General features: G+C 35.8%; 2 protein-coding genes across 5 annotated transcripts; one reads left to right on the top strand and one right to left on the bottom strand.

The window, feature by feature from the left end:
• Positions 1-8,513: 8,513 nt before the first annotated feature.
• On the bottom strand, positions 8,514-10,300 carry LOC104825926 (transcription factor HFR1-like). 3 transcript variants are annotated; one of them, XM_010558368.1, is made up of 6 exons: positions 10,190-10,300; positions 9,651-10,068; positions 9,434-9,541; positions 9,287-9,355; positions 9,051-9,116; positions 8,514-8,845 (listed from the first exon to the last, which is right to left on the bottom strand). In XM_010558368.1, coding segments are annotated over exons 1-6 (978 nt in total). In that variant the 5' UTR covers positions 10,192-10,300; the 3' UTR covers positions 8,514-8,530. The 3 variants fall into 3 exon arrangements, with proteins under 3 accessions (XP_010556670.1, XP_010556669.1, XP_010556671.1); XM_010558367.1 differs by having other exon boundaries at positions 9,287-9,358; XM_010558369.1 differs by having other exon boundaries at positions 9,287-9,358; positions 10,165-10,293.
• A 729-nt stretch (positions 10,301-11,029) lies between these two features.
• LOC104825927 (protoporphyrinogen oxidase 1, chloroplastic) lies at positions 11,030-14,271 on the top strand. 2 transcript variants are annotated; one of them, XM_010558371.2, is made up of 10 exons: positions 11,030-11,256; positions 11,290-11,509; positions 11,859-12,044; positions 12,158-12,242; positions 12,360-12,507; positions 12,584-12,664; positions 12,753-12,924; positions 13,384-13,543; positions 13,628-13,731; positions 13,804-14,271. In XM_010558371.2, the coding sequence occupies exons 1-10, from the start codon at positions 11,102-11,104 to the stop codon at positions 14,104-14,106; spliced, it is 1,614 nt and encodes a 537-aa protein (XP_010556673.1). In that variant the 5' UTR covers positions 11,030-11,101; the 3' UTR covers positions 14,107-14,271. The 2 variants fall into 2 exon arrangements, with proteins under 2 accessions (XP_010556673.1, XP_010556672.1); XM_010558370.1 differs by having other exon boundaries at positions 11,036-11,509.
• Positions 14,272-14,916: the final 645 nt, after the last annotated feature.

A 14,916-nucleotide genomic window follows, 5' to 3' on the forward strand; every position in this document is an offset into this window, starting at 1 on the left:
CGGCTAATGAAGGCAACATCAAATTATTGACTTACCATTATGATTTTTCGAATTTCTTATTATTCTTACATAATATATATATATATATATACAGCGTATATGGGCATATGATGATTTGATTATATTTATATTTAAAAAAAATAGTTTTGGAAATTTTTTTATGTAAACCCCACTTGGGCCCATTTACAGTCAACCCCATGAGGAGAAAAAACCATAAAGATCGAACGGCTGATAAAGCAGGTATGTGCGACGGACGGCGGTTAATAATTGTATACGGTTAGATCGGTGGGCGCGAAACAGTAAATCAAAAGCGGGGCCCAATGGATACGGAGAACGACAGAGCAATTGCATGTGATTCGCTGTTGTAGATAACGTATCTCGACTCCATCTTTGATGGGACCCTTAGCTGTCTGAAAAACAACGAAAGAGTCCACGTACGCCCGGATTTATTTAAAAACGTATCCCGGATTTTTTTATATTTATTTTATTCGTTTCTCTTTATTGTTTTTTCTTTGTAAGAGTTATTTTAATTCATTTATTCATTACTATTGGAATCTATATAGCTACTTTCCCCTTTATATATTGGTTATATATTTTCCTCAAGTCTATACAAATTTCAAGAATATAGAAAATATACATTTAAGGCCTAAATTTCCAAAAAATCTACGTGCATGCGTGCTTTTACAGATTTTTTTTTTTGGGTAAAAGCTTTTACAGATTGTTCTCGTGAAGGTAACATGAGTACGACTATAAGCATACGAAACATACACTCACACACAGGTATATGTATACAGACGGATTTTTAGTTGTATTAATTTTTTTTTTGTGTAAAAGTGTCACAAAAAGTATACTTTTGTGAAGATGTGAAAAGATGATATCGACACCCGAGAAATTGCTTCACTCCCAAGTCGGTACCTAATATTTTTGTTTACATGGCCTACAAAACGCTACGAGCACGCTATGTATTAAAATCGAGATGATTGATCACAGCCAAAAGGGTGGGCCATGGAGTTTTACGTACTTATGTATGATACGCGTGCATGTATGTGGTCACCATGCATATATGTGTATGTACACGAGGGCGGATGTACACGTACATGTGTACATTCAAGCTCAATTTTGTTTCCCTATTTAATAGATACTTAAGTCCACTTTTAAGGGATTGGTGAAGGAGTTTATATATTTTTCTAATTTCGAAATGGTGTATCCACACTCAGAATCAGAAGGTAAACTATAAAACGTCAATATATTTTCACATGTTAAACTGATACATGTGCATGGAGTTGGTCTTTATATATAGCCCACGTACGTACGTGTGCATGGTTTATATATGGATATATAATGAAGGAGCATGGTTGAGATGGTAACGAGAATTATTCATGATAAACCCCAAACAAGTCATAGTGATATCAATTTTTTTTATTTTTAAAAAAAAGTCAAATGTAATGGATGATACGAGTGATACAAGAGTTGCGAGGCCCCACACATAAAGAGTCAAGAGTTCAATAATTCTGCCCTATGCTATTGGTATTCAAATGTGGTGCCAAAAAGGAAACGTCCTTTGCTAGTTACGTTTTTTTGGTATTTATTTCTATATCTGCCTAAACTTTTCCTCTTCGTCATTATTATTTCTTTCTACATTTTCTTCGTGTTTCGTGATGCATTTTCCCGAATGGTGCATGTTAATTTACACAAGTACAAACACATGCAGGTATGTGTGTGTGTGTGTGTATACAACCGAAATCATCAGGAATTTCGAGATGTTATAAAAAATGGGTTAGATTGCCGGAGATCTCTGTATTCATTCATTGGTCCCAAGAACTTAAAATGTATCAAATCTTAGTTAGTATTAAATAGTCATCAAAGCACAAATTCAATATATATATATATATGTATGTATGTATGTATGTATATATATGTATGTATGTATGTATGTATGTATGTATGTATGTATGTATGTATGTATGTATGTATGTATGTATGTATGCAAGCTTCCGTGCTGTTCATTCTTTTAGTTGGATTGTAACATTATTAATTATCTTTTTTAAGTTCTCAAGGAGTTATGTTTATAAAACAAGACATTATTGATGAGTATTTGAACCTGACGTCTGGAGTTGGGCATCGGACAACGACATAATTATATAGCGCACGAGAGTTATATATGCGAGGAATGTCTTGATGTATGTATAGTTTGCCTAGTTTCGATCAAATAGTTTGACGAGGAAATTTATGTAACTGCGGGAAACTGATATATAGGATCATTAGGTCATAGCCTAAAGTATTAAACGAGCATGGATATTTTCTCGTTATACGAAAATCTTACATAATTTATTGCATTAATTTTTAATAGATTTCACGTAATAATTTTAATGAGAACATATTATGGGTAAAAATTTGAGGGAACAATAAGGGAACGAAAATGAAATTTTCAGAAAACTTTGGGAAAACCAGAAGGAAGAAAAAAAAACACAGAGATTGAATCGGTGTGTGGTCGACACGTGTACTTTCTGGAGGATGGGACCCAGTTAATAAAGAGAGGACAGAGGAAGGGAAACTGGGCCATAAAATTGGGATCGGACGTGGGTCCCAGGAAAAAGGATGTGATGGCTGTGGTGATTAAGGATGTACTAACCATGGAATCGCTATGCATCATCATCATCATTCACCATTCTTCCGAACGCCACTATTCTTTTGAAGACCCTCCTCTACCTGCAAAATTAATAATCTTCAGGACCTATTTTTAATAATATAAATTTTAAAAATGCTTAACTATTTTAGAAGATTTAAATTTCCGCAAATGTTACATAAACATGTGATAAAGACGATGATAAAGCGATAATTAAATATAAAATCGATTGACGGATGATATAATAACACAAAGCTTCAATTTTATAAATATAGATACAAATGAATAATAAAAATATCAAATATCTCATCAACTTTATTATGACGTCATATAAATATCTTAGATATATTGGTACACTACCTCATGTGAAGACTGAAGGAAAAAGGGCAAAACTCGGAGTATTGAATAAAAATATTAATTAATGACGTAAGTGAACAGTGGTTGTCGGCAAAACCTTCGTTTGCTGTAATTATTTATGTTAAAGGGTACTAATTAGTTTAATAATCTTCTCTTTAATGATGGGTATTCCGCATTTGACATTAATGATTAATCTGTCTGCCATTGTAAATTCAAATAACGATCGGCGAAATTTCATAGATCAGTCGCCTTGACAATAAAACTTTCGTATGATTACGATTTGATATTACATTCAAAATTTTAGTACGTACCAAAAAACCACAAATCTGTCAAATTGATTAGAATCAATAGCAGAGCAACAATGTTGGGACTCATGTAAAAAAATATTAGTATTATAAATATGTATACTCTGGTGTCACACTTTACAAAAAATGTCAATGTAAAATCTGTCAGCGGTTACTCGGGCAAATTTACTGTTAGGATGGAGCGTTATAATCCCAAAAGTTTATTCTTTTACTCGATTTCTCATTGGCTTATCCAATCTTTAATTTCACCATCATTTGATTAAGATATATTATTTTATTTGTTAGGTGAAAATCTGTGCCCTATGATCCCATCTCTCCCATCAAAACAAAAAGTTCGTACCACTAACATATATGCACTCAAACGCATTGGAATATTTAAAATTACAACAGTTATTTATATATAACGATAAACTAACAGTGAGTTTTTGCCAATTAATGGGATTGCCGGATTCCGTTAGTTAAAACTAGTAAATCTTATGATATTAAATATCATGCATTTTGGATATATATATATATAATATTTCACATACATGAACTAACATGTCATGTATCGAATTGCACAAAAATGTTTGATGTAAAATATCGATATATATATATATGTACATATAGCAGAATATAATCAAACGGAATGATAAAGCAATTTAAACTAAAATATTAATCAAAATGTGTGTGTTCTATATGTAAAAAATCTAAATTCATATATATATATATATATATATCAACGAACTTCCGTCAAATTAATTGGAAAATTACAACCATAATATCTTTTGCACCTTTAATCTTTATGATCGCAATCGCATGCATGCATGCGACCAACGTTATTGAGTTTCTCCGATCCTTCTCAATGTAAACGTGAAAGTATATGCCTGCTTCACGAGTTATTACTATAAAATTGCTGTTATTAATAAAGAAAATATCTAAAATATTCTTTTTTTACTAAACTTATTTTTACACATATTTTTCTCCATGCACGACGTATGGTTATATAGTTGTCACATTGATAATAATGTTAAATTTATTATGGTTTCAAAAAATAATTAGTGTGATATATAAGATGTGATTATAGTGTGATATGTAAGATACATAGTAATATTATTTATGGAATTTTTCTTATAACACGATTACTAATATATGTCCGAATCCGTACTCCCGGAAGCAAGTAAGTTCGTCTAATTTCGGAAAATAAAAACTATATATTTATGTATTAGTCTTGGCACTTTAGAAACTGTCTCCCCCGAAGATTCTAAGTCTTTTTCCCACTTTCATTTGGCAAAGAAACCCATATTTAATAACGCAACTTTCTGCCGTCGCCCCGACCCAAATACGCTAAATTAAACTTTATTAATAAATCATAATATTGTTAAACACTTTATTTAATGATATAATTTGTTGTATTTATTGTTTTATATCGTAATCACTGGTATGTAAATTTTATTTGAATAGAAAAAAATATAATCGATAATTATATTTAACTCTAGAATTAATATGTTTTCTGTTTTGTACATTTACGTGTTTGTCTGTGTATATGTAATCACACCATACAGCACACTTATGTTTTTTTTTTTTGTGGCATTTCACATTTCTTACGGCATGGTAACTGTGGAAAGTTTTAACGTGGGACCCAAAAAACCACCTGCGCCGGAGGATTTATGTCGTAACGGTCATAATGATTGAACAAAGCCGACGCCGTTATTTTATATGGACTTCGAACGCCTACGTGTCGGAAAACTTACGTGTCCAATTCAGTGGGCCTATGACTCCGACATCAGCCATCTATAGATCTGACGTCATTTTCCGACCGTACAGATCCAGATCCAGGTTAGCTTCACGTGACGGAGTCTCGTGGATCCGGAATTGGGTCGTTATGGGCCCCGACTAGGTCATTTGCCAATTATTATTGCAATTTTATCCAATCATGTAAAAAATTTAAAATGACATGTTTTATCTTTGGAAAAAAGTAGAGATAACTGACAAGTATCCAATGCACTTTGGACCGTGTGATTTAGAACCCCATATAATATTTTGATAAGATTTATGTAAATTATTGTTTAAATATTTTGATGAATTTCTCAGCTATATATATATATATTATGTTAATATATAGAGGATATGAAGATAGTATGAATAGCTGTACGGGTCGGTGACTATTATTGGAAATACATATTTACATGTAAAAAATATTGAGAATATTTGGAATTGGAAATTATAAGGGTTGGGGCCAACGACAAGATACGTGTCAATGCACACGTCCAAGTTTCTCGTGTACCATGTCACGTACTCTAGACAGCGACACCTTGTTGTCTCGTATTCAATTTCATTTCCCACTTTAAATTATAGGTTTCTTTATTTATCTTTATAAATTCCATACAAATAAAAATATACCGTGTAAACGCACAGACACAAGGATATGGACAAATGTAAATGATCGTATTTCTTTTTCCATTGTCAAATTGCCACCGTCATGTCATTTCGACCAATGATATAGACAATATCTGATTTTCGCTAATCATGTTAATTATTCAGATAATCTCATACCGACAAGAAAAAGCTTGTCATGACATTTTTCTAATCATAAGTTTCCGACATCATTAGATATTTTTCTCGATGGTTAAAAAATTTATTAATACGTATGGTATAATCTAATGATTATGGATATTCAAATCGAAAAAACGTATGCGCTTTTAATTTGTGAATTTTGTAACTAATGATCTAATGTTTATAACTACTTCCAATAATATATATCCTGTACACAAACGGTGAGTATTTGTTTCGCGATACAATATATACATTCAATTGAGCGGACAGTATGTATATATAGATATGCATTGTATTAAAAATAATATGAAATTGCGGTGCATCGCTGTCCACACGGCTGAGTTTGTGCTGACGTGGCACTGCTGGTTCATGTCCTCATGCAGCGCATCTCTCTCTCTCTCTCTCTCTCTCTCTCTCTCTCTCTTCTTAATTATTGTACACAAGATATAGAAATTACTTATGATTCTCCTTTGAATTATATAAAAAAAGACGGGAATTTAATTTTTTGGAATATATATGTATATATATGGTTGGGATGGTTTTTTTTTATTTTTAAATTATTTTTTTAATTGGTCGGGATGGTTATATGGCGCAAAAGTGAAAATGAAATTATAAGTGGTATATGCGAGTGGTCGTGGACATATGCAACCAATTTTTTTTTGGGTATATATAATTTCACTGGAACTAGGTTTGTATGGGTCTAGATGGGATGTTTGATGGGATATTAGTGAACAAGGCACAAAGTAAAATCATGATCACTTTAGGATCACATATAATCAAATGTGATTTGGAAATATATATCGAGGATTTCATTATGTCTTTGAATATATATATATATATATATTCTTAATTAAATTTGGTATAAAAATGAATGATCTTTTGCCTCACACATATCTTTTTCCATGGTTGCCCCTTTCGAAGAGGATGACAACCCATCTGATTTGAAAGATCAACAATTTTGGATTATGGACATATTGCTTCAATCCCACCCTTGATCTCAAATTCCATAGCTAATAATTTCTTATATGCTACTTATTTAACTTTATTTTACTCCAATAATGTTATCTTTATTTTTTTTTATAAAAAAGAATCATTCCATATCGTTGTCGATTGATGTTTTTATCTATTGTTGAGATTCCGAAAACTAAACAGTCAAATGTATTTTATTTTTTGCCGTATATTTCCTAAGTTTATTTAGAAATATAATTGGGCAATGACACGATCGAGAGACAGGCAGACGCATATAATCGCTGGGCTTTTCATGAAATTAATTAGGGAAAACATAAACACATGCATTAGTCACATCTTTATTTATGTATGTGGTGTTAACTATACCGACGTGGCTTCTTTTTTTTTTTTATCTCAAAGAGATCATCGTGCTTTGTTTGAGATATATATAAAATAATTACTATTCGATTTTAATAAGCATGGCCTAGCGACTGGCTTTGCAATTTATGATGTACACGTAATATAATTAATTACCTACAGCCCTTACTTTTGAAAAGTCTTGCATTTCATTTTATTTCATTTAATGCCATATAATTTACGCACCGTATATATGCAAACATTAATGATATTAATAGAGAAACATTATATTGCGATATCTAAGATCGGCTAGTATTAATAATCTAGCCAAAATACATCTAAGATGAATAAAATTGAGAAATAATAATAATAATAATAATAATAATAATAATAATAATAATAATAATAATAATAATAATAATAATAATAATAATAATAATAATAATAATAATAATAATAATAGGGAGACAGAGATTATCATGGCAAAGCTGACTTTTATAGGAAGCACAAAAGAAGGGAAAAAATGAAGGTTTAATCAAGAGTGTGTTCATTATTAATATTCATGAATCATATGAAATTTGATCACTAAGCTTTTTCCCAAAGTATATTTACATAATGATATATACAATTCGCTTTCAAGTCTACATAATCACATATTGGTGCCCTAAACTGTGGCTACAGTTTTCACCGAAACGTTAAAGTTCTTTCTTTTATTATTATTTTTTTTCCAAAATAATGTTTTTAAAGGATATTTTGTCACCTGTGAAAATAATATATATGCCAGACAGAGATTATCATGGCAAAGCTGACTTTTATAGGAAGCACAAAAGAAGGGAAAAAATGAAGGTTTAATCAAGAGTGTGTTCATTATTAATATTCATGAATCATATGAAATTTGATCACTAAGCTTTTTCCCAAAGTATATTTACATAATGATATATACAATTCGCTTTCAAGTCTACATAATCACATATTGGTGCCCTAAACTGTGGCTACAGTTTTCACCGAAACGTTAAAGTTCTTTCTTTTATTATTATTTTTTTTCCAAAATAATGTTTTTAAAGGATATTTTGTCACCTGTGAAAATAATATATATGCCTATTTAATGTGTGAGAAAAAAAAACTGAAGATATGCAATGTAAAAAGCCCATTGGGCCTATTTTCTTCTTATCGTCGTTTTTTTCTCCGAAGTGAAAATGAGCCCAAACTCACTAACAGGGCCCGGCTCAATTAGTGTATCGACATTTATTTTACATCTATTTTAAACTTTACAATATACGGTCCAAATATAAACTGGATCGGTTCGCAATATTTCTTGTCACGAGTTTTAATGTAATATCCGAAAATATTATGGCAGCGTGATTTATCGGTGTGAAATCTTTGTGTACGAAGATGGCCATTTTCATAAAAATCTGAATCTGTCATAGAGTTCTTTATTACACGTGGGATAAAACTCATGGAAACTCGAAGGAACCAAACCCAGAAGAGACGGAAAAGAAGTAGATGCTGTCGGGGAGAGCAGAGCCTGCTTTGGCAACTGCTGGAGGAGAGGAGATAACGGAGAGTTAAACGGCGTTATTAACGGTACGGCCACTGGGTTCACCGGAATGCTGCAGTGTCCAAATGACATCGCCATTGGCGAGAAGTACGGAATATGCGTACATGCGTTTATATTTATCACCGGCGGCTTATAAACTCTAATCCCCATTGACATCACCTGTGATATTTCCCGTTGAATGATCGTTAGAAACATCTCCGTGAAATTTGTAACAATTTGAAATGATTTGTGTTATGATGTTGCATAAAACAGTTCAATACGTACGTGTGTATATGTGCATATATATATATATATATATATATATATGTATGGATACTTGATAATTAGGTATAGCTTTTGAGTCCTTGCATAGGTTTTAACGTACCTGCAATTGAAGCTGAAGGTTCTTCGTATATTCAATGGCCATATCAAGAGCTGAAGCTTTGTCCACCTGAAACCATATGTATGGAACCGTTGATTAGATCAACAGTATTCCGTATTATATGTACGGAATATGTATATTCTATTTTATCTTTCTCATAAACAAAAGCCCTAAAATATTGCGTATACGGTATATTTGTATGTCTGTTTCTATATATATATATATATATGTACACCAACCTTGTCACAATTAGGTATAAGATTCTGTAACAGACGCAACTTCTGATTTATTTCAGCTCTTCGTCTCTTCTTCTGCCCACACAAAGTGAAACTGTAAAGAGAGAGAGAGAGAAAAACTTAAGTAATCTCTTCGAGTGAAAATCTTACCTTATCATCGCGAGCTTCCATGATTCGTTTTCTCTTGGAGCCTTTGCTTGTCACCCAAGGAACCTCTCTCGTAAACCCGTCTGATGATTCTTCGTCATCTACAGACTCCTGAATTAACAATCGCTTTTAGGTTAACAAAACATAAACAACTGAAAACTTGTGTTAGTTCTCTCTGTGTGTGTGGGTATATATATATACATAAAATGTATTCACATACATCACTTGAAGTGCAAGTACAGCGTCTGGAGTTGTCGTGTTTCGTCCTCGGAGGAGCACGACGACAGTCACCACCGGCTTCTGAATGCTGGTCGGGAACTAAAACTTCTGCAGCTTTCATGGAAACTTCATGCCCTTGATGAAGTCCCTTCATCGCCATCATCGCCGATCCATGATGTAAACTCTCAGCAACCACTTCTTGATCGAAAACCATATTGGTACAATCATCAAGTTGTGGAACAATCTGTGGATCTGTCTGAAATTCCTCGCACAAGACCGTCATCATGTCCTCGTTCATGTGACCTCCTTGCTTATAATTGTAACAGTCACTTGGGGTTTCTGCCATTTTCTCGTTGCTTCCGAGTTTAATCATCTCAGACAGTTGCAGATCATGAAGTGCCATGAAATCTTGACCAAACCTGCAAGTTAGGGTTTTTAGTATATACACCAAGAAAAGCTAGTAAGGGAGAGAGAAAACCTAGAAAATCTGAAGACTTAGATTCGAGAAAACATACACGTAGATGGATTCAGAGAACTCACATCGATCGGAGAAATATGGAGGAAGATCCGAGAGAAAGTTATGGACTTGAAGAAAATGATAATAATATATGCAGGAAATTTTTTGCGTGACTAGTGCAAAATGGAACCTGGTTTGAATTTATGCCCTGACTCGGTTTATAGTTGTCAGCTGAATCCCGTGGCCAGTTATTCCATGCCACGTGGACTTATTGAACAGTCCGGATAATGTCAATGGATATATATATATATATATATGATCGTGTACGACACGGTCCATGATTTTCCATTAAATTGGTAGCCGATATATTTCTTCAAAAATAAAATAAAAAAGGGAGATATCGGGTCTTATCCATATCTTGAAAATAAGCATGCTTGGGGGGAGACATTATCTTATTCCACCGAGCATGTGGGGGCTGAAGGAGAGAAACATCAAAATCAAAATCCAAAAAGTTAGGGGGAAAAAGCATGTCGTTCACGTGATACCCTCGTGACGGACACGCCATGGTGTTTGATCTGTCTGATACTTTCATTCAGTGGTTCAGATCCAGCGACGACGCAAAACCATACCCACTCCATGTCCCTATCCCATAAACGACAGCGACTTTTGTTTTGTATCCATTCCCAAATATCGGCATTATATAATTCCCAAAAAGAAAAAAAAATGAGATTTGGGCCCATTTGTTATTGATAACTAGAAGCCCAATATATTCTCTAAATCACAGTCCATAAATATATAGCATTTGGGCCCATTTAACAATGCGTGCGGCCCAATACGTACCGCGGGGGGGGGGGGGGGTATGGTGTGATCGTTTGCAGCTGAATATTTCTCATTAGATAGCGCAATCTGGTCGTCGTTTTAACTTCACCTATCAGATTGCTCGCACGCAAAACGTGACAAACGGAGAATCTCTCTCTATATCGCCGGCGAAAGCCATGGAATTATCTCTCCTCCGGCCGGCGACGCAGTCTCTTCTTCCGTCATTCCCCAAGCCTAAACCGCGATCACATGCCTACAGGCCTTTGAAGCTCCGTTGCTCGGTCGCCGGTGGTCCGGCTATCGCCTCGTCCAGTATCGACGGCGGAGCCCCAGCCGTTACGGCAACTCTAATCCCCATTTACATAGCCGTTACGGCCGATTGCGTAATCGTAGGCAGTGGAATTAGCGGCCTCTGCATCGCGCAGGCTCTCGCGACGAAACACCCTGACGTTGCTCCAAATGTGATCGTGACGGAGGCCAAGGATCGCGTTGGAGGCAACATCACCACCCGAGAAGGGGGCGGTTATCTCTGGGAAGAAGGCCCCAACAGTTTTCAGCCGTCCGATCCTATGCTCACTATGGTGGTGCGTTCTTGATCCCTCATTTCTCGTCTGTGAGATTTTCTCTGAGAGAGTTAGGTCGGTTCTTGTTGCTGATTACTATTACATCTTTAGCTATAGTTGGAATCAATGGATAAGGAACTTAAGCTGGGGCATGGAGTTCACCAGCAATGTGAACCGATTTCTTTTTTCACAACTAGTTTGATTTTGGAAGTACCGTTTTACTTGTGATTTCTGCAGGAGAACTATGGTATTGGAATGTGGATGTGCTGTAACTTGAAATTTACTGTTTTGTAGTTTTGTGTAGGAGTTCTTGCTAGGATGCTTTTGTTTGGTTTCATGGATTTGCCTTCACGTTGTACTGTAAATGCAGGTAGATAGTGGGCTGAAGGATGAGTTAGTGTTGGGTGATCCTAATGCGCCAAGATTTGTCTTGTGGAATGGAAAATTGAGGCCGGTTCCATCTAAGCCAACTGACTTGCCGTTCTTTGACTTGATGAGCATTGGAGGGAAAATTAGGGCTGGACTTGGTGCTATCGGCATTCGACCGCCACCTCCAGTTTGTACTCTGACCACTATAAGACCTTAAATTTTTCGACTGTCACCTGTCCATTACTCTGGTTGATGTGGAGAAAATTTACTCATGTTCTTAGAGTTTGACAAAGGTGACAGGGTCGTGAGGAATCTGTGGAAGAGTTTGTACGGCGTAATCTTGGTGATGAGGTTTTTGAGCGCCTGATTGAGCCATTTTGTTCAGGTAGTGTTATTTATAGAGTTAGCCTTCCAGTCTTTCACACTTCAGTCTTGCAACGCAACAGGGCCTCTTTTTGCTTATTCTAAAATGCCCTGGCTGCTCCAAATTCTGTACATTCAGGTGTTTATGCGGGCGATCCTTCAAAACTAAGTATGAAAGCAGCTTTTGGGAAAGTTTGGAAACTGGAGCAGAATGGTGGGAGCATAATTGGTGGTACTTTTAAGGCAATTCAGGAGAGAAGTAAAGCTCCCAAGACACCTCGAGACCCGTAAGTAGTGTATCTTTCTGTGGGTTCTGTTGTTGTGTACTCTTGTTAATGGACTGAACCTGGCATGATAATGCAGACGGCTACCAAAGCCAAAGGGTCAAACAGTTGGTTCTTTCAGGAAGGGACTCAAGATGTTGCCCGAGGCAATCTCTGCAAGGTACCCTTTTCCCCCTCTGTCAAATGTTCTCCACTGTGGAATAGGCAAGCGCTTGCTAAAATTTTTCATATTTTTTCATGGTTTGCAGGTTGGGTAGCAAAGTTAAGTTGTCTTGGAAGCTTTCAGGTATTTCTAACTTGGATGGTGGAGGATATATCTTAACTTACGAAACTCCAGAAGGGTTAGTTTCCGTACAGACCAAAAGTGTGGTCATGACAGTGCCATCTCATGTCGCAAGCAGTTTGTTACGCCCTCTTTCGGTATGTTTCTCATTCTGATTAATTTTTTTTTGGTACATTCACATGTTGCTTTCGTGATCTCCAAAGTACGCGCCATTCTCGTCTAGTTTATATTCTCTATCCCACTGTCTGGTTCTGTGACCCAGCTTCTGCCTTTTTTTTTTAACTCAATAGAAGCTAATATCCAACAGTCACGACTCATGGCCCGGAAAAACTTTTCCTTCAATTTTAAGTAGACACATTTTGGGTTTACTAATTTATGATGCGCCGATCAATTCGACAAAATATTCATGCATTTTCGTGCTACACTTTGGATTTCCTATCACTGGATAGTTTACCAAGCAGTGTTTTGCACCAAAGCAAAGTGCTAGAGGGCAGCTTCCTCCTGTCATTGACATTCATGTTACAGAAAGCAATTTAGGTTAATGTGGGATCTCAACGCTGATTTGCTTCTTGAAAGTGTTACCTTTCTCTTGTCAGGGTTCCGCGGCAGATGCGCTCTCGAAATTTTACTATCCGCCGGTTGCAGCAGTATCTGTTTCATATCCAGAAGAGGCGATCCGAACTGAATGCTTAATAGACGGTGAACTTAAGGGGTTTGGGCAGTTGCATCCACGCACACAAGGAGTGGAAACTCTTGGTGAATCTTCCTTCTGCAAATACGAGCAAAGTTATATAAAAGTGGTGAGCTGAAATGACTGTGTTGTTCCTTCCATTCATGCAGGAACTATATACAGCTCTTCGCTGTTTCCAAATCGAGCTCCACCCGGCAGAGTTTTGCTATTGAACTACATCGGTGGCGCTACGAACCCTGGGATTTTAACCAAGGTAAATTAACTACAACCATGCATATTAAGTTTCTAAGACAAGACAATCACTTAAAAGTTCACATCTTTACAGTCAGAAGGTGAGTTGGTGGAAGCGGTGGATCGAGACCTGAGGAAGATGCTGATAAAGCCGAGTTCAACTGACCCATTGGTACTGGGGGTAAGGGTGTGGCCTCAGGCCATTCCCCAGTTTCTGGTCGGTCATCTTGATATTTTAAACGCAGCAAAAGCCTCTCTGGCGTCTTCTGGGCTCGACGGGATATTCCTGGGCGGCAACTACGTCTCGGGTGTAGCCTTGGGCCGGTGTGTGGAAGGTGCCTACGACATGGCCGCCGAGGTTAACAGCTTCCTGTCTAGGTACGTTTATAATAAATAGGGACTATTTTATATGTTCAAAGCTTCTTTTTCGTGTTAGATAATCCAACTTGTGTTGATATATTATCATATTCTATGTTCGTGTAAAACTGTGTTTTCCGATTGAAATGTCCGACATAAGTAGTTTCAGAAACCTTTCAATATCTGCTGAGATCCTTGAATTGAATCCATCAGACAACGGTCCCACCACAATTGCTGGTGGAATTTTCTGTCACGGATCACGAATTTCGACTGAAAACCACATGATCAAGCAGAAACTCTAGGGTTCTAAATCAGGCAACCGACAAGAAAAAAACAACAACAGAAAGCTGCATATGTATGTGCGTGTATATATTGATATGTGCATGTATGTTTGTTTGTTTGTTTTTGGTGGGACCCTTTCGGATTTCTGATATGGACTTGGGTTTCCACGCATTCTATACACGAACCATTATTTATGGGCTTATGCCATTTATGGGCTCCTAGTTTGGGCCATTCTTTATGGGCTTATACCATTTGCCCCCTTCTGTTTTTTTATTTTCTCTGACTTTCTTTCTTGTTTATATTTTCTTTCATAAAAAAAACAAAATCACACAAATTAAAAACACCCAATTTCTTTCATTATATGTATATCCACATCGATCTTTATAAATTCTACTATATATATATATATATATATATAAGTCTAATCGGCAAAATAGCCTCATCTCTAAGAAGAGGAACATGTACATGTACATCCAAAGAGAGAGATGAGTACATCAACTGCAAGAGGGGAAAAGACAACATTCCAAGCTAAGAACCCCACATCTTATTTTAACGTTAGCACTAGCAT

This window comes from Tarenaya hassleriana, unplaced genomic scaffold (genome assembly GCF_000463585.1).
Source record: "Tarenaya hassleriana unplaced genomic scaffold, ASM46358v1 Cleome5, whole genome shotgun sequence".
Classification (NCBI taxonomy): Eukaryota; Viridiplantae; Streptophyta; class Magnoliopsida; order Brassicales; family Cleomaceae; genus Tarenaya; species Tarenaya hassleriana.